Source organism: Salvelinus sp. IW2-2015, unplaced genomic scaffold (genome assembly GCF_002910315.2).
Source record: "Salvelinus sp. IW2-2015 unplaced genomic scaffold, ASM291031v2 Un_scaffold1345, whole genome shotgun sequence".
In the NCBI taxonomy this organism is placed as follows: domain Eukaryota; kingdom Metazoa; phylum Chordata; class Actinopteri; order Salmoniformes; family Salmonidae; genus Salvelinus; species Salvelinus sp. IW2-2015.
In genome coordinates, this window is record NW_019942850.1 from 157,312 (window position 1) to 181,943 (window position 24,632).

Genomic DNA, 24,632 nt, shown 5'->3' on the forward strand with positions numbered 1-24,632 from the left:
TAACACTGTTTCTCTATGGACTCAGTACTGTCTCTATAACACTGTTCTCTACAGTGACTTGGACTCAGTACTGTCTATAAACACTGTTTCTCTAGACTCTCAGTACTGTCTATAACACTGTTTGTTTCTCTACTGGACTCAGTACTGTCTATAACACTGTGTCTCTACTGGACTCAGTACTGTCTATAACACTGTGTCTCTACTGGACTCAGTACTGCCCTGTGCTTGTAGAAGATGTATTTCACTATTGGACTACCACTACTTCAGAGAGACGACAGAGAGAGGGGAGAGGAGGATGGCTAGATGACTTGGTGGTGTTAGGAAGGATTCACACTTTTGTGAGCTACTCCTGGGAAGCATAGTGCTGCTGTGTTGTTGTGGTTTTGGAAAGGGAAGAAGGATGTTGGTTTATCAGCCGGGAGCTGCTGCTGTGGTTGAAAGAGAGAGAGCACATCACCACATGTAGAGTTAATGCCTACAACAGGATGTCTGTCTACTTCTAATTGGCTGTGAGAGAATGATGTTTTGAGGTTATTGAGAGAAGGAATAAAGGGTGGAGAAAGAGAGCTGAAATGAGCTGAATGGGGAGACAGGAAGACAGTACATGTAGTTCAGCAGTCTGCAGCAGCCAGGCTTGTTGTCATTGATTGACAGGCCATGCTGGTGGCAACACGTGTGAACAGTGATCTGTGGCTCTGGTGGATTGACCAGGGGGTCAGACAGACGAACAGATCGCCCGCTGTGGAGCGCCAGGCCTCCCGACTTCTGACCACATCTACTAATGAAGGGAGCTGTCATGCCAGGGCTGGCTGGCCGGTTGGCTGGCTGGCTGGTTGGCTGGCTGGCTGGCAGGGAAGGAGGGATGAAGTGATGGAAAGATACAGCAAGAGGATAATGGATTGAGGAATGGAGGGATAGAGGGAGAGGGGGATGTAATGGAAAGATGGACTGGAGGGACAGAAACACATGCTCTGAAGGGAGCTGTCAGGCCAAGGCTGGCTGAAGAGAGGGATGGAGAGGGACAGTAACTGGAGTATGAAGGGATAGATAGATAGATAGATTAAGAGGAGGTTGGGTGGAGGAATAGAGGGACAGTAACACATGCTCTCCAGCTCCCCTACAAAGCATACAGGAGGTACTATTGTGCCGACAATTACTTGGCCACCACTGTTACTTGTCAACAGACAAGCTACTTCAGCTGTGACATAGCTCTGTTAGAGATAGGGGAGGATGAGGAGAGAGGGGAGGATGAGGAGAGAGGGGAGGATGAGGAGAGAGGGGAGGATGAGGAGAGAGGGGAGGATGAGGAGAGAGGGGAGGATGAGGAGAGAGGGGAGGGGGTAGTGTTCCGTGTGGCTGCTGTTTGGAATGACAAGGGCCATGGTTAAGAATAGAGACAGTAGTGTGGAGGGGCTCTACTATGCCCCTGTTTGGCTTTACAGGGCCGCTCTGACGAAGAGGGAGAAGATAGGTTATCAGTGGTCAGTAAGAGGACTAGGTTATTTCCATAACACTTTTGAAAAGTTATTTCTAGGAACATTTGAATTTATTTGTGCTTTAAAATACTGAAATTACGACAACATAAAAAAAAACAATATCATGGCATTAAGCATTATATTAAACAATAATGATAACATATTCATTCACCAGTCACCTCCTTGGAGGATGTCTTTAACGTAACTGATTCCTAAATGTACTGTACAGTGCCTTCGGAAAGTATTCAGACCCTTTGTCATTTTCCACATTTTGTTACGTTACAGCCTTATTCTAAAAAGGATTCAATATTTTTTTTTTCTCTTAGCAATCTACACACAATACCCCCTAAATGAAAAAGCGAAAACACATTCTTGCAAATGTATAAAAAATCAAATAACATATAAATACCTTATTTACATAAGTATTCAGACCCTTTGCTATGAGACTCGAATTTGAGCTCAGGTGCATCCTGTTTCCATTGATCATCCTTGAGATGTTTCTACAACTTAATTGGAGTCCACCTGTGGTAAATAAAAATAATTGGACATAATTTGGAAACGCACACACCAGTCTATATAGGGTCCCACAGTTGACAGTGCATGTCGGAGCAAAAACCAAGCCATGAGGTCGAAGGAATTGTCCGTAGAGCTCCGAGAACAGGAGTGTGTGGAGGCACAGATCTGGGGAAGAGTACGAAAACATTTCTGCAGCATTGAAGGTCCCCAACAACACAGTGGCCTCCATGATTCTTAAATGGAAGAAGTTTGGAACCACCAAGACTCTTGCTAGAGTTGGTCGCCCGGCCAAACGGAGAAATCGGGGGAGAAGGTCCTTGGTCAGGGAAGTGACCAAGAACCCGATGGTCACTCTGACAGAGCTCTAGGCTCGTCAACAGTGAAGAGGCGACTCTGGGATGCTGGCCTTCTAGCCAGAGTTCCTCTGTCCAATGTCTGTGTTCTTTTGCCCATCTTAATATTTGATTTTAATTGGCCAGTCTGAGATATGGCTTTTTCTTTGCAACTTTGCCTAGAAGTCCAGCATCCCGGAGTCGCCTCTTCACTGTTGACGTTGAGACTGGTGTTTTGCGGGTACTATTTAATGAAGCTGCCAGTTGAGGACTTGTGAGGTGTCTGTTTCTCAAACTAGACACTAATGTACTTGTCCTCTTGCTCAGTTGTGCACCGGGGCCTCCCACTCCTCTTTCTATTCTGGTTAGAGCCAGTTTATGCTGTTCTGTGAAGGGAGTAGTACACAGCGTTGTACGAGATCTTCAGTTTCTTGGCAATTTCTCACATGGAATAGCCTTTATTTCTCAGAACAAGAATAGACTGACGAGTTTCAGAAGAAAGTTCTTTGCTTCTGGCCATTTTGAGCCTGTAATTGAACCCACAAATGCTGATGCTCCAGATACTCAACTAGTCTAAAGAAGGACAGTTTTATTTCTACTTCAATCAGAACAACAGTTTCAGCTGTGCTATCATAATTGCAAAAGGGTTTTCTAATGATCAATTAACATTTTAAAATTATAAACTTGGATTAGCTAACACAACGTGCCATTGGAACACGAGCTGATAATGGGCCTCTGTAGATTCCATTAAAGAAACGGCCATTTCCAGCTAAAACAGTCATTTACAACATGAACAATGTCTACACTGTATTTCTGATCAATTTGATGTTATTTTAATGGACCAAAAATGTGCGTTTCTTTCAAAAACAAGGACATTTCTAAGTGACCCCAAACTTTTGAACGGTAGTGTATGTAAATGTGATATTTTAGTTTTTAATTTTTATAAATTAGCAAACATTGTCACTATCGGATATTGTGTGTAGATTGATGAGGAAAAAACTATTTAATACATTTTAGAATAAGACTGTAATGTCACAATCTGGGAAACCTATAGGTGTCTGTATACTTCCCGAAGGCACTGTAGCAATAGTGCGTAAATGTAACTGTTAATGCAGTGGTAGCCTCAAGTCCAGTGATGAGCTAATGTACATGGTGTTTTCTATAGATAGATAGATACAGTATTTACCCTAGTTTATGTACATCAGTGTTAACGTGCTCAGACAGAGCTCTTACCAACGTGTCTCTCCTCCTAACAGAAGGCCACCTGAAACAAGACCAATCATGTGTGACGACGACGAGACTACCGCCCTCGTGTGCGACAACGGCTCTGGCCTAGTCAAGGCTGGGTTCGCCGGTGATGATGCTCCCCGCGCTGTGTTTCCATCAATCGTTGGACGTCCCCGTCACCAGGTATGCTACTTAAGATAAAAAACGGATAGCCGTTGGCCGTTACTAACTGATTTGTTTGTTTACTTATGTCATGACGTTAAAGATACTAGACTATATACAGATAATGTAGTGTAGTTTACGTTTGTAGCGTTGGTAATGAGACTCACGTCAGCCATGCGTAAAAGTTTGCGTAAAGTTCAATTCATGTGTTGTGCGTATGGCGAACTCTCCTGACCCGTGTTTGATCTCTATACAGGGCGTGATGGTGGGTATGGGACAGAAGGACAGCTATGTGGGAGACGAGGCTCAGAGCAAGAGAGGTATTCTGACTCTGAAGTACCCCATCGAGCACGGCATCATCACCAACTGGGACGACATGGAGAAGGTGGGTCCCAGAGACAAGACTCTACTAGAGATATTAGACACCTGTGAATGATTGGAAGAGGATAAAAGCAGAACTTCATATCTCAAGATACACATATACATAGAGATAAGAAGCTAATGACACTTAGGATACTATCCAATATGATGCAAAAAAGCCTTATGAAATTTAAGAATATGACGATATTTCAATACACATAACACCACCATATTAAAACGTATAAAACACAAAAAAAGGAACATAGGAAATATTTTATGGCTACATTATGCAAAACAACATGACTTCAACGGGACAGCTAAATCTTTCTCTATTTCACAATGTGTTCTGTTCTCCAGAACGTCTCTGACCATCTTACTCCTCCTCCTTCTTCCATCAGATCTGGCACCACACCTTTTACAATGAGCTGCGGGTGGCCCCTGAGGAGCACCCCACCCTGCTCACTGAGGCCCCCCTGAACCCCAAGGCCAACAGGGAGAAGATGACCCAGATCATGTTTGAGACCTTCAACGTCCCCGCCATGTACGTCGCCATCCAGGCTGTGCTGTCCCTGTACGCCTCCGGTCGTACCACCGGTGAGTTTCCACAAGACTTCCGACTATCACATGGCATACCACAATACCATATACACAATAAATACCATACCACAATACCATATACACAATAAATACCATACCTCAATACCATATACACAATAAATACCAATACCACATACCATGACCAATACCATACACAATAAAATACCATACCACAATACCATATACACAATAAATACCATACCACAATACCATATACACATAAAATACCATACCACAAATACCATATACACAATAAAACATACCACAATACCATATACACAATAAATACCATACCACAAATACCATATACACAATAAATACCATACCACAATACCATATACACAATAAATACCATACCACAATACCAATACACAATAATACCATCCACAATACCATATACACAATAAATACCATTACCACAATACCATATAACACATAAATACCATTACCTACAATACCATATACACAATAAATACCATAACCACAATTACCATATTACACAATAAATACCATACCACAATACCATAATACACATAAATATACCATACCCACAATGACCAATATACACAATAAATACCATACCACAATACCATATACACAATAAATACCATACCACATATACCATATACACAATAAATACACATACCCTCAATACCATATACACAATAAATCATACCCAATACCTACAAATAACCATATCACATACCAAAACAATACCATACCACAATACCAATACACCAAATAAATACACATACACAATACATATACACAATAAATACCATACCTACAATACTAATATACACTACATTAACAAATACATACCACAATACCAATACACAATTAATACCATAACTACACAATAAATATACCATACCACAATACATATACACAATAAATACCATATACCACAATACATATTACACAATAAATACCATAACCACAATACCATTACACAATAAATACCATACCACAATACCATATACACAATAAATACCATACCACAATACCATATACACAATAAATACCATACCACAATACATATACACAATAAATTACCATACCACAATACCATATACACAATAAAATACCATACCCACAATACCATATACACAATAAATACCCATACCACAATACATTAATACACAATAAATACCATACCACAATACGCATTACACAATAAATACCATACCACCAATACCCATATAACACAATAAATTTATACCATACACACAATCAACCATATACACAATAAATAACCTACCACAATAACCATATACACAACTAAATACCATACCACAATACCATATACACAATAAATACCATACCACAATACCATATACACAATAAATACCATACCACAATACCATATACACAATAAACAACTGGTATAATGCTACAGACACAATATTTTCTACTCCTGTGACGACATGGTTTGACATTAATAAGTGCTGTTTACATTACTCACATAATATCCTATAGACCAGGCCTGGGCAACTCCAGTCCTCAGGTGCCTGATTGGTGTCACACTTTTCCCCCATCCCTAACAAACACAGCTGATTTAAACTAATTGCATCCTAAACTGAAGATCATGATTAGTTGATTATTGGAGTCAGGTGTGTTAGCTGGGACTGGGGCAAAACTGTGACGCTAATCAGGCCCCCAATAGACTGGAGTTGCCCAGGCCTGATTTAAACACTTTAAGGGTGGTGATCCATTGCAGTCTCACAAGACATCTATAGGTGAAAAGCAGCAGATCTGTGTCCACCTCCATCCTTATCTGATAATCCATCCTCTCCTCAGGTATTGTTCTGGACTCTGGTGATGGTGTGACCCACAACGTCCCCATCTATGAGGGTTATGCTCTGCCCCACGCCATCATGCGTCTGGATCTGGCCGGTCGCGACCTCACTGACTACCTGATGAAGATTCTGACTGAGCGTGGCTACTCCTTCGTGACCACCGGTAAGATGGCCACCAAGAACCAAGATTTCTATGGACAGGATCACATTATACAGAGAGACAAGTTGAGATAACATGATCTTGGTAAGATAAAGTATAAGCCTGATCTTGGTAAGATAAAGTATAAGCCTATCTATGATATGTTATTTATTATCAACTGGGTGGTTCGGGCAGTGAATGCATATTGCTGACAGCCATGGTATATCAGACCGTATACCACAGGTATGACAAAACATTTATCTTTACTGCTCTAATTACGTTGGTAACCAGTTTATAATCGCAATAAGGCACCTCGGGAGGTTTGTGGTATATGGCCAATATACCACGGCTAAGGGCTGCATCCAGGCACTCCACGTTGCGTCGTGGTTAAGAACAGCCCTTAGCCGTGCTATACAGTGCCTTGCAAATGTATTCATCCCGCTTGCCGTTTTTCCTATTTTGTTGTATTACAACCAGTAATTTAAATAGATTTTTATTTGGTTTTCATGTAATGAACATACGCAAAATAGTCCAAATTGGTGAAGTGAAAAAAATTACTTGTTTAAAAAAATTCTAAAAAATAAAAACGGAAAAGTGGTGCGTGCATATGTATTCACCCCTTTGCTATGAAGCCCCTAAATAAGATCTGGTGCAATCAATTACCTTCAGAAGTCTATGAGGCTCTATGTAGCATCTTTGAGGCTCTATGTAGCGTCTTTGAGGCTCTATGTAGGGTCTGAGGCTCTATGTAGCATCTAACGTTGGACTTGATTCACCAACACTCTGAATCTGCCCCCTACAGCCGAGCGTGAGATCGTGCGTGACATCAAGGAGAAGCTGTGCTACGTCGCCCTGGACTTTGAGAATGAGATGGCCACTGCTGCCTCCTCCTCCTCCCTGGAGAAGAGCTATGAGCTGCCTGACGGGCAGGTCATCACCATCGGTAACGAGCGTTTCCGTTGCCCAGAGACCCTCTTCCAGCCTTCCTTCATTGGTGCGTATCTCTCTCGCTCTCTCTCCATTCAATTAAATTTCAATGTAATTTAAGGGGCTTTATTGCCATGTGAAACATATGTTTACATTGCCAAAGCAAGTGAAATAGATAATAAACAAAAGTGAAATAAACAATACAAATTTAACAGTAAACATTACACTAACAAAAGTTCCAAAATAATGAATGTCCAATGGACATTGCCATTCTGTTACTGTTAGATTCCACACACATAGCCATTTAATGTAAACATAATTTATCTATTCCTTACATGTCTAACTCCTGTTGGTCACCTACGTCCTGTCTGTGGCGGTGTCGTTGCTCACCAAGTGTCTCTTCTCACCTGCTCAGGTATGGAGTCCGCTGGTATCCATGAGACCGCCTACAACAGCATCATGAAGTGTGACATTGACATCCGTAAGGACCTGTACGCCAACAACGTCCTGTCCGGCGGTACCACCATGTACCCTGGTATTGCCGACCGTATGCAGAAGGAGATCACCGCTCTGGCCCCCAGCACTATGAAGATTAAGGTGGGGGAACATTTCTATTCAACACAGGAGGAACTAAGTTACAATGTCCACCAGGGTTAGAGTCAATTCCATTTCAATTCTCTCCTATATGCTTTTCACTTAGGAAAATGTGGATTTGATATTGGAATTTGGTGTACTTTCTGAATTGAAATGGAATTGACCCCAACCCTGATGTCCACACTAGTGTACTACTGAATGAAGCCATGTCTTGGGCGTGTATTCTATGTAGTATGGTCATTGGAACATTGACTATTTCCAACAGTAGTACACTAGTTACTACTGAATGAATTAATAGTTACTACTACTGAATGTACACTAGTGTGGACATCAGGGTTGGGGTCAATTCCATTTCAATTCAGAAAGTACACCAAATTCCAATAGGCTGTAGGTTTACAGGAGTTGCCCCACTATCCTCCATGTTCAGCCAACTATCCTTTACTTTAAATAACAAACCATGTTTGCCTAATACTGTACACACACAACGCTGGTTCAAATCAGCAACACTGTCTGTCCACTGTGCTAGAGAGCACATAAGACTTCTGAAGAGTTCGTAACCAAACCTCTTTCCATACACTTCACTACAATAACATGCTAAATTGCATTTGGACTAGAATGGCTAACTCTGTATACCCACAGCTCTGATTTAAATAAGCAACACTTGTGCACTGAGCAGCAAAGAACTTTAGCCTCTGAGTTCTTAACCAACCCTCCACCTCCTCTAGATCATCGCTCCCCCCGAGCGTAAGTACTCTGTGTGGATCGGCGGCTCCATCCTGGCCTCTCTCTCCACCTTCCAGCAGATGTGGATCAGTAAGCAGGAGTACGACGAGGCCGGCCCTTCCATCGTCCACAGGAAGTGCTTCTAAACATCCCATCTCCCCACACCTCCTCCATACACATAGACCCTCCTTCTGTTGTCTGCCTTTGTACTGTATATACATGTTCTATTGTAATAAAATAGTTGCTTGTAACAATAAGCATTAAGATACTTTGTTGTTGGATGTCTGTTCGGTTTGAGGGAACACATTCAGAATACATAAAATAGTGTTGTTTGATTTTCATTATAATTTGACTATCTGGGCCCTGAGGCTGTTTACACAGGCCGCCCTACTCAGACTCCCCCTCCCCKCRCCGKCKGCCCCCCCCCCCCCCCCCATTGGTCTTGTGACCAATCAGATCAGCTCTTTTGCCAATAATTGGGCTGCCTTTGTAAACACAGCCTAAGTAACGTGAACTGTTGTAAATAATCAATCAACCACGTGAGGAATCATAAGCATTGCTACCAAAACAAGATGACCGTAACAGTGTGCCCATGGATTTCATCGATTCCAACCCTAAACCCCACCATGACCCATTCCTGAAAGTTAGGCCACAAACCTTCTGCATCCCAGCACATCCTTGCCCTTTTCATCAAACCCTCTGACAAGCAGTACCCTTCATTTACATTTAAGTCATTTAGCAGACGCTCTTAGCCAGTTTACCTCATCTGAAATAATAGTCGGGGGCCGGATTCCCCAAAAACATCTTAAGGATAAATCCATCGTTGGAACCATAGGATCCATTGGTTCTAAGATTAATTTAGCCTTAAGATGCTTTTGGGAAAACAGGCCCAGGTTGGCTTATATTTGACGGAACTACTTTTTTTGAATGTGATACTACAACGCCACCCTCAGTCTGACGAATGTATTGCATCTGCCAGAGAGGCGCTTAATTGAATGGTGTGTTTTCAAAGTGCCACAGGTGATTCTGATGGCAATAATTAAAATAGCGACTTTTCAGAATCGGCAGCAATCGTGTTAAAATAGTTTACCTGGCAGTTATTGGTCAATGACATTTAGGAAGACTGCTTCGTTTCCACTTGCAAAAAGGTGACAGAAATATTAAGATTTCAGATAGAGCCGAACCACTTCACTATGCCTATGTTTTGCAACGTCTTCGTGTGGTTCATTGGATAAAAGCTGGAAAACTGTCGGAAGAAAGCGAGAGGAGTTACTGGTGAAACACGGGTGTTTTGGAGTGCCGCTGGAGAGTTGGCCACAGTGTTGAGTATGGGCTGCTACCCTGGTAAGTACACACAGGTTACAATTTCAGAAACTATTTCAATAGACCTCCAATACCTGATTTTTAAGTGACAAATGATTCATATCCATTTCAACGTGGATTCTTGTGAACACCAACTGCAACATGCTGGTACTGATGGCCTGTTCAGAAAATCTGTCTCTGTTGTTCGTCTGAGGATCGTAAAGTGGTGTGAGTTTAACCATATGTTCTCTGGTGTAAAATGCATGGGTCATAGTAGCCCAAGATGTGCTCTTACGGAGCCCGTTACTCTTTAAGGTCCAAGGACGTCATCTTATTTTCAGAGGTAGTGGCTCTGACAGCCAAATATTCCATCTAAATGTGACTCGTTTCTCAGTTGCGATACGGTTCTAGAAATAAAGCCCTTTCATATCACATGAAAAAATCACACATGTAAAATACTATTTTTTTTATTTTAAACTGGCTATCACAGTTGCAGCCAAAAGTATTTTTCAGTGACACCACGTTTCTGGCAGCCTTCTTCCATTACACCCAGGTGTGGGGAGCATGCTAGATGGCAAATTCGCACAGGCGGTCTCTGTCTTCCGTAAACGTGCTGTGTAACATGGAGATATGGTCGTGTGGGAACAGTAACCCTAGAAGTTGTGTTTTGAAAATTATTTCACACTTATATGAAAGATGAGGTCCTTTATGATTCCAAAACCGTACTGAAAGCAATGCTTGGTAATGTTCAGACCGAGCGTCAGGGGGCCAAGTCAAATTTCAAATTACATTTTATTCGTCACATAACAGTTACACATTTAGCAGATGTTATTGCGGGTAAACTCGCCCATACAGAAGACTCATTCATTCAATGACTCTTGTGTAATGGAACTGAGTCATGGTGGTTGGTCCACGGACTTCAACTCAAGCCTGTTTTGTTGTCTGCTACATCTATTTCACAGGCTAAGCTGGACCACTGGGAAGCCTGCCTATCCACAGCCCTGATGTGGCCAGCCTACTGAAGCTGTTCTGTCTGGAGCTTCCATAACCTATTTTCCACCCCCTAGACATCCACTCTGCCCTGTTAAAGGCCCAGCTTCTGCCCACTGTGGAGGAGAGGTCCTCGGGCCACCCAGCTGCTGTTCTGCCTACTGCCTGACAAGAACTGTGCCTTTTCTCAGACACTTTTTCCATTTCCTCTCAAAGGTCTCCGGCAGGTAATGTGTTGAGAGCAGCTCCTGTGCCATTAAGGTCCTGACCTCTTCGAAGAAGCTGCAGTATGCTTACATACTGGGAGCTAAGTTACCATTCTATTTTGGAACTCGTGTTCGGTGATATATTTGAATGGGTTTCCCAGATTGAGATGGGTATAATTTATCAGATGCGTTGATCCCAAATGTCTTGCTGTACTGTACAGTTCCTGCAGAGATCATGTAATTGTTTCCTCTCTGCCTTTCTTTCCCTTTCTCAGGTGTGAAGAACAGATGACTAGTATTAACCTGGCTTTAGTCTATGCCCTGAGCCACAGCCTGCTTCCCCAGGCCAGGCTCCAGTCCCTCATCCCTGTTGGCCAGGTCAGGGCAAAAATTTAATTTTGTATGCTATTCTCTTTCCTCCAAAGTGAAGGAAAACAGAGCAAGGTTGGGTCCTGCCCCACTGATGATAGGTGGAACCATGAACTCTTAACCGTTTTGACTCCCTTTCTTTACTTCCCTCAGAATGGATTCGGTGAAACGTTGGGTGTGTTTCGGCCAAAAGGCTGAGTGACTGTGTCCACCTGTCTTCTGGTCTGGGGAAAGCTGTACCGACCCCCCCCCCCCCCCCCCCTTACGACTCTAGTCTCATCAAATGGATAGAGTTCTATTCAGCACATGTAAAGGTCCATATGGCAGTTATCATTGTTTTTATGATATTTGCATTGAAGATAAAAATGGAGGCTTATCAATGTCATATTTTATTGTAAAGATGTTCTGTTATATCTTTGGAGCCTTTTTGACTGATTATTTAATTGATTTCCCTTTACATATTACTTTTAGCCCACCTGTCCAATATGTCTGTAAAACTAAATGTTTTAATAAATAAGCCTATTTACATTTTTCTTTGGAGTCAAATTTATGAAAATGTATTACTGTTTTAGCCACAGCTTAGGCTATAGCATGTTTGTCTACTCATTTTGTAAATCACACGAAAACGCCACCCTGATGCGCTAAATTATTGACATTGTTTAATGACAGCCAGGGATTGTTTTGTTTTTTGGTGCCTGGCAAGAGCCAGTAAGGCAATGATCCGTGGAGCGAAGACTGCATCCTCCGTCAGCATCACAAGCTCTGTCTCACCGCATCCAGGATACACCGTAAGGAAAACGATACATCGTAAAGTCTGATAAATATCGTGTAGGCCTTTTCGATATGGGTAACAGTAGCCTATGAGATTGAAAATATTGCATCTGTTAAATGTCGTTTATTGGTATATCCAGAATATGTATGACTGTCGCGGCCTCTGTAGTATATTTGCCCGATGGCGCACATTTTTGTTTTCACAGAAAAGAGGCGAAGGCTCGTATGCCTTAATTCCAGATATAGGTTGATATGATTTATAAGGCTAATTAGGATTACGCATGCTACATTTTGCAATGTATTGGGCTATATTACATGTGTGTTCTAGACATGATTTACAAATAAACACTTAGCGTACCCGCGTAATATATTTATTAGGTTAGTTCTAGGTTATGCCCATGTCTACATTTAATTTGGACATCCGCTTTATTTGGACATAAAGCGATTCCTATGGCCGAATGGTGTGATATTATTAGCCTACGTGGGGAAGGAACAACACAAGTGGCTACCTGCCTTCTGTTAGTCAACTCTTTATATATGGGTTAATGATGGGTTCTGTCAGGTGGACATCCCTCTGAAATATAATTATAACGACGTATTTAGTAGAAAATGCAACTGAAAACATGATAAGCAATATTTTTGACAAATTATATTTTTGTCTCTATTGCAGACCAAGATGGGTTCGACGGTCAGGTTGAGTAGAACCGTGTTGCTGAGCGTTCTGGTGTGCATGGCGGAGCTGGCATCGGCCCGGAGCCCCCGCACGGCAGACCAGGTATCTGAGGCCGACATTCAACGCCTCCTACACGGCGCCATGGAGCAGCTTGGCATCGCTCGGCACAGGGTTGAGTACCCCGCTCACCAGGCCACCAACATCGTGGGTCCCCAGAGTATCCAAGGTGGGGTCCATGGTTTAAAATAATAATCTATGAGTTAAAGGAGTTGTCTGTTTTAGACATAGTGCTGTGGTAGTTGGCTTGACATAAAGTATATTTCAGGCTTGTTGTTAATCTTCAATCTTTTTGTTGTCAATGAAGCAAAAAGTACAGTAACTGGATTGTATCTGACAATTTGGTTGACAACTTGTTTAGTAATCAAACACTATACCTATAAAACAGTATGATGGCGTAAGACCACAAGCCCAGTCTGTATATCTGGGGTGTGTCATGATTTGGCCCATGGGTTATGTCTAAGAAATATACTCTCTACTCTATTACAGGCAATTTTCCATTGTGAAATAAAATTACATCTGTTTTGAAATGTTCCCTACTAGTAATTACACCACAGATCTGTCTTGTGTCCAGTTCATAGCCTTGGATAAATCACTCAGCGACATCCCATATGGTCAAAAGTAGTGCACTTCATAGGGAATAGGGTTATGGGCCCTGGTCAAAAGTAGTGTACTTTATAGGGTTCCATTTTGTACATAGCCATAATGGAGTTTAATAACAGGTCTATATCGATGTGGACGCGGCAAGTAAGCTATTTTATATTACACCAAAGCTCCTGCCAAATGTTCAAGAGAATTGAGGGGATATATTCTGTGGGAGAGAGGGCATGCATCTCGGTGGGAGAAAATGTTTTGCCAATGGTTATAGTTCCCAGTACCATTGTGGAGATCACATTTTACATTTCTGGCCTTGTGTTTCTGTACTTGGGATTGTGTTTGGAGATTGGACATGAACAATGAATTTGTAAAGTAATTCAGATTCCTTGACTTTTTCCACATTTTGCTACGTTACAGCCTTATTCTAAAATTGATTAAATATAGTTTTTCCCTCATCAGTCTACACCATAATGACAAAGTGAAAACAGGCTTTTAGATTACATTACATTTTTACAAATGTATTCAGACCCTTTGCTATGAGACTTGAAATTGAGCTCAGCTGCATCCTGTTTCCATTGATCAGCCTTGATGTTTATACAACTTCATTGGAGTCCACCTGTTGTAAATTCAATTGATTGGACAAGATATGGGCTCCCGAGTGGCACAGCGGTCTAAGGCGCATCTCAGTGCTTGTGGCCTCACTACAGACACCCTGGTTAGATTCCAGGCTGTATCGCAACCGGCCGTGATTGGGAGTCCTATAGGGGGGTGGCGCACAATTGGCCAAGCGTCATCCATGTTTGGCCGGTGTAGGCCGTCATTGTAAATCATTTGTTGTTAACCTAGTTAAATAAAGGTTACATTTTTTTAAATTCACAAAAAAAATGTGAAGGCACACACCGTAGAGCTCGGAGACAGGGTTTGAATACTTTAACGAATGCACTGTACAGAAATAACATGTCTAGGCTTAGTATTGTATTCTGATATTGATTTCACTTTTGACTTGTGTTAATCAAATTTTTAAAGCAGCAGTCTGGGATCTTAAGCACAACAAATTTTTAACATATCATATGAATTGGGTGACGTCGTACACAATTGGATGACATGCTACACAAAAAACGGGGACCTGTTTAGGCTCGTGAGCACCACTTTCAAAACTACTGGCTGAAATTAAACACGTTCTGGAGCATCACTATAAAATGTAAGAATGGTAGTTAACATGCCCCCTCTGTCTGTCATGACAAAAAATATATATCCTTGTTCTGTTTCCTCCACTAGGTGGGGCCCATGAGGGGCTGCAGCATCTGGGTCCCTATGGAAACATCCCCAACATCATAGCTGAGCTGACAGGGGACAACATCCCCAAATACTTCAGTGAGGACCATGGCTACCCCAACCCTTCCAACCCATGTCCACTAGGAAAGACGGGTAAACAAATAGCTATATTTCTGTTTGTAACAAGGATTTCTCCTTTAGGCTTGGTGTTTAACTTTCAGTACCATTACAGTCTTGCAAGACATCAAGTTAGCTAAAGCAGGAACAGGCTTGCACTCAGCGAGGCTTTATCCTTTGTTTCTGTGTGGTTGGTTCTCTGTCCCTGTATCAAATGTTATTTGTCACATGCGCCAAATACAACAGATGTAGACCTTACAGTGAAATGCTTACTTACAAACCCTTAACCAACAATGCAGTTTTAAGAAAATACCGACACCGTCTGGTATTGAGGTCCTGGATGGCAGGAAACTTGGCCCTGGTGATGTACTGGGCTGTACGCACTAACCTTGCGGTCGGAGGCTGAGCAGTTGCCATACCAGGCAGGGATGCAACCAGTCAGGATGCTCTCGATGTTGCAGCTGTAGAACCTTCTGAGGACCAATGCCAAATCTTTTCAGTCTCCTGAGGGGGAATAGGTTTTGTCGTGCCCTCTTCACGACTGTCTTGGTGTGTTTGGACCATGTTAGTTTGTTGCTGTTGGGGCGGCAGGTAGCCTAGTGGTTAGAGCTTTGGACTAGTAACCGAAAGATTGCAAGATCGAATCCCTGAGCTGACAAGGTAAAAATCTGTCGTTCTGCCCCTGAACAAGGCGTTAACCCACTGTTCCTAGGCCGTCATTGAAAATAAGAATTTGTTCGTAACTGACTTGCCTAGTTATTAAATAAAGGTAAAAAATAAATAATTTGTGGACGCCAAGGAACTTCAAGTTCTCAACTACAGCCCCGTCGATGAGAATGGGGGCGTGCTCGGTCCTCCTTTTCCTGTAGTCCACAATCATCTCCTTTGTCTTGATCACATTGAGGGAGAGGTTGTTGTCCTTGCACCACACGGTAAGGTCTCTGACCTCCTCCCTATAGGCTGTCTCATCGTTGTCGGGGCACAGGCTCACTATTGTCATCAGCAAACTTAATGATGGTGTTGGAGTCGTGCCTGGCCGGGCAGTCATGAATGAACAGGGAGTACAGGAGGGTACTGAGCACGCACCCCTGAGGGGCCCCTGTGTTGAGGATCAGCGTTGTGGATGTGTTATCTACCCTTACCTCCTGGGGGCGTTCTGTCAGGAAGTCTAGGATCCAGTTGCAGAGGGAGGTGTTTAGTCCCTGGGTCCTTAGCTTAGTGATGAGCGTTGAGGGGACTTTGGTGTTGAACGCTGAGCTGTAGTCAATGAACAGCATTCTCACATATGTGTTCCTTTTTGTCCAGGTGGGAAAGGGCAGTGTGGCGTGCAATAGATTGCATCATCTGTGGATCTGTTTGTGCGGTATGCAAATTGGAGTGGGTCTAGGGTTTCTGGGATAATGGTGTTGATGTGAGCCATGACCAGCCTTTCAAAGCATTTCATGGCTACAGATGTGAGTGCTACGTGTCGGTAGGCAGGTTACCTTTGCTTCCTTGGGCACAGGGACTATGGTGGTCTATTTGAAACATGCAGATATTACAGACTCAGTCAGGGACAGGTTGACAATGTCAGTGAAGACGCTTGCCAGTGCATGCTCGGAGTACCCGTCCTAGTAATCCGTATGGCCCTGCGTTCTTGTGAATGTTGACCTGTTTAAAGGTCTTACTCACATCAGCTGCGGAGAGCGTAATCACAGTCATCCGGAACAGCTGATGCTCATGCATTTTTCAGTGTTACTTGCCTCGAAGCGAGCATATACAGTTGAAGTTAGAAGTTTGCATACACCTTAGCCAAGTACATTTCAACTCAGTTTTTCACAATTCCTGACACTTAATCCCAGTAAAAATTCCCTGTCTGAGGTCAGTTAGGATGACCACTTTATTTTAAGAATGTGAAATATCAGAATAATAGTAGAGAATTATTTCAATTTGTATTTCTTTCATCACATTCCCAGTGGGTCAGAAGTTGACATACACTCAATTAGTATTTGGTAGCATTGCCTTTAAATTGTTTAACTTGGGTCAAACGTTTCAGGTAGCCTTCCACAAACGTCCCACAATAAGTTGGGTGAATTTTGTCCCATTCCTCCTGACAGAGCTGGTGTAACTGAGTCAGGTTGTAGGCCTCCTTGCTCGCACACTTTTTTCTTTTTTTTTCAGTTCTTCCCACAAATTTTCTATAGGATTGAGGTCAGGGCTTTGTGATGGCTACTCCAATACCTTGACTTTGTTGTCCTTAAGCCATTTTTCCACAACCTTTTGAAGTATGTTCGGGGTCATTGTGCATTTGGAAGACCCACGCTTAAACTTCCGACTTCAACTAAGTTATTTAGCTCGTCTGGTAGGCTCGTGTCACTGGGCAGCTCTCGGCTGTGCTTCCCTTTGTAGTCTGTAATAGTTTGCAAGTCCTGCCACATCTGACGCGCATCGGAGGCGGTGTAGTACGATTCGGTCTTAGTCCTGTATTGACGCTTTGCCTGTTTGATGGTTCATCGGAGGGCATAGCAGGATTTCTTATAAGCTTCTGGGTTAGAGTCAAGATGCTTGAAAGCGGCAATTCTACTCTTTAGCTCAGTGCGAATGTTGCCTGTAATCCATGGCTTCTGGTTGGGGTGTGTACGTACAGTCACTGAGGGGACGCTGTCCTCGATGCACTTATTGATAAAGCCAGTGACTGATGTGGTGTACTCCTCAATGCCATCGGAAGAATCCCGGAACATATTCCAGTATGTGCTAGCAAAGCAGTCCTGTAGTTTAGCATCTGCTTCATCTGACAACTGGTGCTTAACTTTTTGCTAGTAAGCAGGAATCAGATTTGCCAAATGGAGAGCTTTGTACGCGTCTCTGTGTGGAGTAAAGGTGATCTATATATTTTTTTTGCCCTCTGGTTGCACATTTAACATGCGAATAGAAATAAAAACTGATTTAAGTTTCCCTGCATTAAATTCCCCGGCCACTAGTAGCGCCGCCTCTGGATTAGCGTTTTCCTGTTTGCTTATGGCGGTATACAACTAATTGAGTACGGTTTTAGTGCTAGCATCGGTCTGTGGTGGTATGTAGACAGCTACGAAAAATACAAACTCTCTCTAGGTAGATATTGTGGTCTACAGCTTATCATGAGATGCTCTACCTCAGGCGAGCAAAACCCTGACACTTCCTGAGATATCGTGCACCAGCTGTTGTTCACATGCATCTGCCCCGTGTTTTACCAGAGGCTGCTGTTCTGTCCTGTCGATAGTGTATAACCCGCCAGCTGTATGTTCTTAACCTCTCTGGTACAAGTGGGACGCTAGCGCTTTCAAAAAGGCTTTACGGGGAAAGCACACCTTGCGATTATGTTAGGTCAGCGCCAAACATCCGGTGAAAGTGCAGAGAGCCACATCAAATTACAGAAATACTCATCATGAACATTGATCTAAGATACAAGTGTTAAACATACGATTAAAGAAACTTCTCCTTAAAGCAACCGCAGTGTCAGATTTCAAAAAAGTTTTAGTGAAAGCACACCGTGCAATTATGTTAGGTCAGCGCCTAGCCACAGAACCATACAGCCATTTTCCAAAGAAGGAGAGGTGTCACAAAATAAAGAAATAGCGTTAAAATTAATCACTTACCTTTGATGATCTTCATCTGATGGCACTCCCAGGTCTTCATGTTAGACAAATGTTTGTTTTGTTCGATAAAGTTCATATTTATGTCCAAATACATCCTTTTTGTTCGTGTTTAGTCCAGTAATCCAAAATGCACAAGGCGCGAGCACTAAGTCCAGACAAAGTAAAAAAAAAATCCATTACAGTTCGTAGAAACATGTCAAACGATGTATATAATAAATCTTTAGGATGTTTTTATCATAAATCTTTAATAATATTCCAACAGGACAATTCCTTTGTCTTTAGCTCGTGCTCACAGCCACTGCGTGACTAAACTCAAGGCGTTCTGCCAGACCCCTGGTTCAAACAGCTCTTATTCGCTCCCCTTTCACAGTAGAAGCCTGAAACAATGTTCCAAAGACTGTTGACATCTAGTGGAAGCCTTTGGAAGTGCAATCTGACCCAATAGACACAGTATATTGGATAGGCAATCACTTGAAAAACTACAAACCTCAGATTTCCCACTTCCTGGTTGGATTTTTCTCAGGTTTTCACCTGCCATGAGTTCTGTTATACTCACAGACATCATTCAAACAGTTTTAAAAACTACAGAGTGTTTTCTATCCAAATCTACTAATAATATGCTTATCCTAGCCTCTGGGCCTGAGTAGCAGGCAGTTTACTCTGTGCACGCTTTTCATCCGGATGTGAAAATACTGCCCCCTACACCAGTGAGGTTAACTTGTTATGGCTGCAATCCCGTTAACGGGATAATTGTCATCAACAACTGCTGAATGGCATAGCTCCACATTCAAACAATATTACAAAAAATATTTATATTCATGTGCAATTCATTCCACAAGTGCAATATAGGAAAACACAGCTTAGGCTTTTGTTAATCCACCTGTCGTGTCAGATTTTGAAAATATGCTTTACAGCAAAAGCAATCCAAGCGTTTGTGTAAGTTTATCGATCGCTCGACAAAACATTATGTACACTTAGCATCAAGTAGCTTGGTCACAAATCAGAAAGCAATCAAATTAATCGTTTACCTTTGATCTTCGGATGTTTTCATTCACGAGACTCCCAGTTACACAATAAATGTTCCTTTTGTTCCATAAAGATTATTTTTATATCCAAAATACCTGTTTGTTTTGCGTGTTATGTTCAGAAATCCACAGGAAAGAGCGGTCACGACAACGCAGACAAATTCCAAATAGTTTCCGTAATGTCCACAGAAACATGTCAAACGTTTTTTATAATCAATCCTCAGGTTGTTTTTAAAATATATAATCGATAATATATCAACCGCAACTGTATTTTTCAGTAGGAGAGGGAAAGGCAATGGCTGCCCAAACTCTGTTGCGTGAGCAAAACTCATGGGAACACCTGACGCGATGTTATCTTTCTGGCTCATTTTTCAAAATAAAAGCCTGAAACTGTCTGAAGACTGTTGACACCTTGAGGAAGCGATAGGAAAACGAATCTGGTTGATATCCCTTTAAATGGAGCAAAGGCAGGCTATGGAACATGGAGTTTTCAAAATAGAAGCCACTTCCTGGTTTGATTTTCCTCAGGGTTTTGCCTGCAATATCAGTTCTGTTATACTCACAGACAATATTTTGACAGTTTTGGAAACTTTAGAGTTTTCTATCCAATAATAATATGCATATATTAGTGACTGAGGCCGTTTACTCTGGGCATCTTTTCATCCAAGCTACTCAATACTGACCCTGCAGCCATAAGAAGTTAATGTCGTCGTTCAGCCACGACTCGGTGAAACATAAGATATTACAGTTAATGTCCCGTTGGTAGGATATACGTGCTTTCAGCTTGTCCCATTTATTTTCAAGCGATTGAACGTTAGCTAGCAGAATGGAAGGCAAGGACAGATTAGCCAGTCATTGCCTGATCCTCGCAAGGCACCCTGATCTTTTTTCCACAATCTCCGTTTCCTTCTCCAGTGAATCACGGGGATCTGGGCCTGGTTGGGTGTCTGTAGTGGTATATCCCTCCTGTCTGACTCATTGAAGAACTCTTTGTCCAGTTCGAGGTGAGCAATCGGAGTTCTGATGTCCAGAAGCTCTTTTCGGTCATAAGAGATGGTAGCAGCAACATTATGTACAAAACAAGTTAACGAACATCGCAAAAGAAACTAACTAAACAGCATGGTTGGTTAAGAGCTGATAAGACGGCAGCCTTCCAGCGCCATCGCCATCAACGTGTATGTTCTATCTGAGGAATCCTCCTAGTACTTGTCCCTGACTCGTTGTAGCTGCAGAACAGTGCCGTTTGTGATGGAGTATAATTATTATTATTTTTTATCAGCATGGCCTTATTTCTATTACAGCATGTTGGATGACTGTCATTCATATTCCATTCACCCAGTTTAATGTAACATCGATAGGTTTAGGCTACTAGATGATACTCACATTTTCCACATTGTGGTCCCGTGTGGCTCAGTTGGTAGAGCATGGCGCTTGCAACGCCAGGGTTGTGGGTTCATTCCCCACGGGGGGACCAGGATGAATATGTATGAACTTTCCAATTTGTAAGTCGCTCTGGATAAGAGCGTCAGCTAAATGACTTAAATGTAAATGTAATTTTCCCTATACCCATCATGAGGTTGCTACAACAGCCTACAAATGAAAGTTTACAACGTAGGTGCACACAGGTCGAGAGACATTTGGGATGACAATGACACATGGACATACAGTGAAACATTCAATACCGCCTTGCACACTCTTGTCTGCGTCTAGCTTATCTAGGGTGTAATCATTATTGCAACAGTTGCAAACGAGTTTTGCTTGGACAAATTTTGAGTATTTTTATCCCTGTTTCATTTGCTTCGGTTTAAGAAACGTTTTTCAACAGTTGGTGGAATGAATACACGCATAAACAGTCACTTTCATAGCAGCCACTTTGTATTCATTCTAGCCTCTATGCACTCTCCTCCTCTCACTTTTTCCCTTTTTGTTTGTGGACTTCAATGAACAACACATCAGCTGTATGTGACCAGGTGGAAAAAAAACTTTCCAAGCCAAACCGCTACACACAGCCTACGTCGTTGTCTCCATATTAACTAAAGTAACGTCTTAGTCAACATAGCTAATAGAATTAACGCGTTAGTAAACCCGCTACAATCATGCAGTAACATTAGTGTATAGTCAGTAAGCAGTTACACCGGCGGACCCCGGGGCAATAAATTTATAAAACCAAAAGCTTACCTTGACTTGGAGTTCCAGTGTTGTTGGATAGTCATAGCCAGCTAACTAACATAGCATCCCTCTGTTTGAGCAGGGTGTTTGAGTAACTAAACTAGTCAGCTGCATGTGTTAGCTAATTAAGTGAGAGGGAAAAAATGACTCTTGCTTCGCCTTCATTTTTGAAAAATAATTTGTTCAACTATTGTCTGAGTCAACTACTCACAACATTTTATGCTCTGCAGTGCTAGCTAGCTGTAGCTTATGCTTTCAGTACTAGATTCATTCTCTGATCCTTTGATTGGGTGGACATGTCAGTTCATGCTGCAAGAGCTCTGATAACTTCTGGAGGATGTCCTCCAACCTATAATTACGATGCAAGTCTATGGAAGGGGGTGAGAACCATGAGCCTCCTAGGTTGTGTAAGGAAGTCAATATACCAAGAGAAGGACGGAAACTAGCTGTCCTCTGGATACATGGTGCAGGATACATGGTGCAGCACCCTATAGAGTGCTGTTGAGGCTACTATAGACCTTCATTGTAAAAGTGTTTCAATCAATTATTTGGTGAGGTGAATATATTTAGTTTTATCTAAAGGATGACTTGATCCACGTTTTACAATAAATAAATGAAATTCACTGAGGAGGATGGTCCTCCGAGGAGCCCCCACTGCTGCAGACGAATCTAGGGTTTGCCTTGTCTATGTCCTTTCCTCATTTGGGAAAAAATCCATCCTCCACCCCCTCTCCTCCGTAGCCCTAGAAACCGATGAGTTGTCAAGGCGATGTCAGTTTGTTAGTGTCCTCCCCTCTAACCATGTGCCATCAGGATAGTCGTGCGTGTCCTACCGGAGTCCTTCACGGAGGAGTTTTGATATCTGCCACACCCTCTTTGAATCAGCTGTTTTATCGGAGGAGAGAATCTTGCACACGTTTAAAAGGAAAAAGTAGCATATTGTTTTTATCTATAAAATGTCTTGAACAACTTCATTTGTTTTTGACTTTACACTTATTTTGTCGATCCTACCCCTGTAAACGTAATTTGCCTGACGACGCGAGTGGAGGAGTCATTTCATACAAGTGCATTTTTGTCCACATTCCCTCTCCTCGCCGCCTCCTCGATGACCTTTAAAAATATATATATAAATAAATAAAAAAGATTACAAAAAGGTGAGGGTGGATGCAGGAGTTACACACATCCAATTTTGAAAAAGCTTGACTATTTCCTCTTTGCTTGTACTGTAGCTGCAGATGGTTGTCTGGAGAATGTCCCGGACACAGCAGAGTTCAGCAGAGAGTTCCAGAAGCATCAGCACTTGTTTGACCCAGAACATGACTACCCTGCTCTGGCTAAGTGGGTGAGTGACTAGGGCAACTTGGTAAAATTGCCTTCAGAGTGTACGGGCAACTTCACCCTACTCCACTAGGCTCGGGTGGATACAACAAAACTGTGCCCTCTGCACTATTGAATTAGTCCATGTCCTTACCCTCTTTTAGTAAATGTTTTCCCGCTTGTATTAACTGACACCACACCCCATCTGTGGACACTAGACAAGTCAACCATGGAAAGGTCTTTGTTCCCTGAAAAGGCTCAAGCTATGTGTTTATGATTACACAACATAAAATCATTTTCTCTAAAACAATAAACATTCTTTGTCACTAAACTTACATTGTCATTTCAGAACAAGGAACTGTTGTACCAGAAACTGAAGGGAGGACCCAAAAGAAGACAAAGGGTTATAACTGCTTTTTAAGTTTTTAGTTTAAGCTTTTGTAGAAATTGTTTCTGTGAAACCACATCACCACCACTGAGTTGTTTATACCCTGAAGGGGATAATGCCCTTTTAAACTCACATTTCTGGATTAAGTTGCATGTTGACCGACCAATGTCAATTTTGAATCCGGACTACATTGTCTTTCATTTCTCCGTCAATGATCACAAACACCTCTGGAACACCTATAGCTTACCTCTTTATCCACACCTTTTTTCAAGAATGTAATAAGATTTTATTTTCACCACAACACAATGTCATATTTGCTCCCTTTTTATTCCAGAGTGTCAATAACCCCTATCTGATGGGTCAGAAGCTAGACAATGTTGTGGCCAAGAAGTCGGTTCCCCATTACCCAGAAGAGGACTATAGGACATCCACCTGAACACACCCCGCTGTTCTAACGTTACTGACCCCACCATGTCACATCACATCACTAAAACTAAAGTATATTCAAAACTGCATCACAAACGTATTGGGAGTGTTCTCTAAAATCTACTTTATCACCATGACATTTTGTTGAACTACGTAGCCTACTAACAACGTTACATGCAGTAACAGCGGTATATTGATATGTACAACTTGTGTAACAAATAAGGTATTATACTCTGCTATTTTCAGTTCTCAATCAATAATTGTTCTATCCAAATTATTGATACTCTATTTGTGTGCCTGTGGTGTATGATTCAACCTTGATGTTTTGATATACATTTAATCAAGTTGCTATGGTTTTGCTTTCTTTTTGTGGCTCAAGCTTTAACTAAGTCTCTTGCTGTTTTTCTGATCATTTTCTGTTCATCTAAAATAAATGATTTTCTCTGCAAGTTTCCCAGGTTTGAGTCATTTTTACGTAGGATCTA

At 42.0% G+C, this 24,632-nt stretch overlaps 2 protein-coding genes and 1 long non-coding RNA gene across 3 annotated transcripts in view; all 3 read left to right on the forward strand.

Annotated features, from left to right (window-relative positions):
• LOC112070495 (actin, alpha cardiac muscle) overlaps positions 1 to 9,119 on the forward strand; it is a 10,475-nt gene extending 1,356 nt beyond the window's left edge. The window contains exons 2-8 of the mRNA XM_024137903.2: positions 3,580 to 3,733; positions 3,969 to 4,097; positions 4,471 to 4,666; positions 6,470 to 6,631; positions 7,410 to 7,601; positions 7,950 to 8,131; positions 8,854 to 9,119. Of these exons, the coding sequence (XP_023993671.1) occupies positions 3,605 to 3,733; positions 3,969 to 4,097; positions 4,471 to 4,666; positions 6,470 to 6,631; positions 7,410 to 7,601; positions 7,950 to 8,131; positions 8,854 to 8,997 (1,134 nt within the window). The 5' untranslated portion in view covers positions 3,580 to 3,604 and the 3' untranslated portion in view covers positions 8,998 to 9,119. The remainder of the gene's footprint in view (positions 1 to 3,579; positions 3,734 to 3,968; positions 4,098 to 4,470; positions 4,667 to 6,469; positions 6,632 to 7,409; positions 7,602 to 7,949; positions 8,132 to 8,853) is intronic.
• A 169-nt stretch (positions 9,120 to 9,288) lies between these two features.
• Positions 9,289 to 11,974, forward strand: LOC112070499 (uncharacterized). Its single transcript, XR_002893910.1, has 4 exons — positions 9,289 to 10,195; positions 11,116 to 11,370; positions 11,625 to 11,727; positions 11,872 to 11,974. It is a non-coding gene; the product is annotated as an uncharacterized lncRNA (long non-coding RNA).
• Positions 11,975 to 12,337: 363 nt separating this feature from the next.
• Positions 12,338 to 24,596, forward strand: LOC112070497 (neuroendocrine protein 7B2-like). The gene is made up of 6 exons (XM_024137905.2): positions 12,338 to 12,506; positions 13,160 to 13,388; positions 15,095 to 15,244; positions 23,246 to 23,358; positions 23,683 to 23,736; positions 24,056 to 24,596. Exons 1-6 carry the CDS (start codon positions 12,381 to 12,383, stop codon positions 24,155 to 24,157), a joined length of 774 nt encoding a protein of 257 aa, XP_023993673.1. The 5' UTR covers positions 12,338 to 12,380; the 3' UTR covers positions 24,158 to 24,596.
• Positions 24,597 to 24,632: the final 36 nt, after the last annotated feature.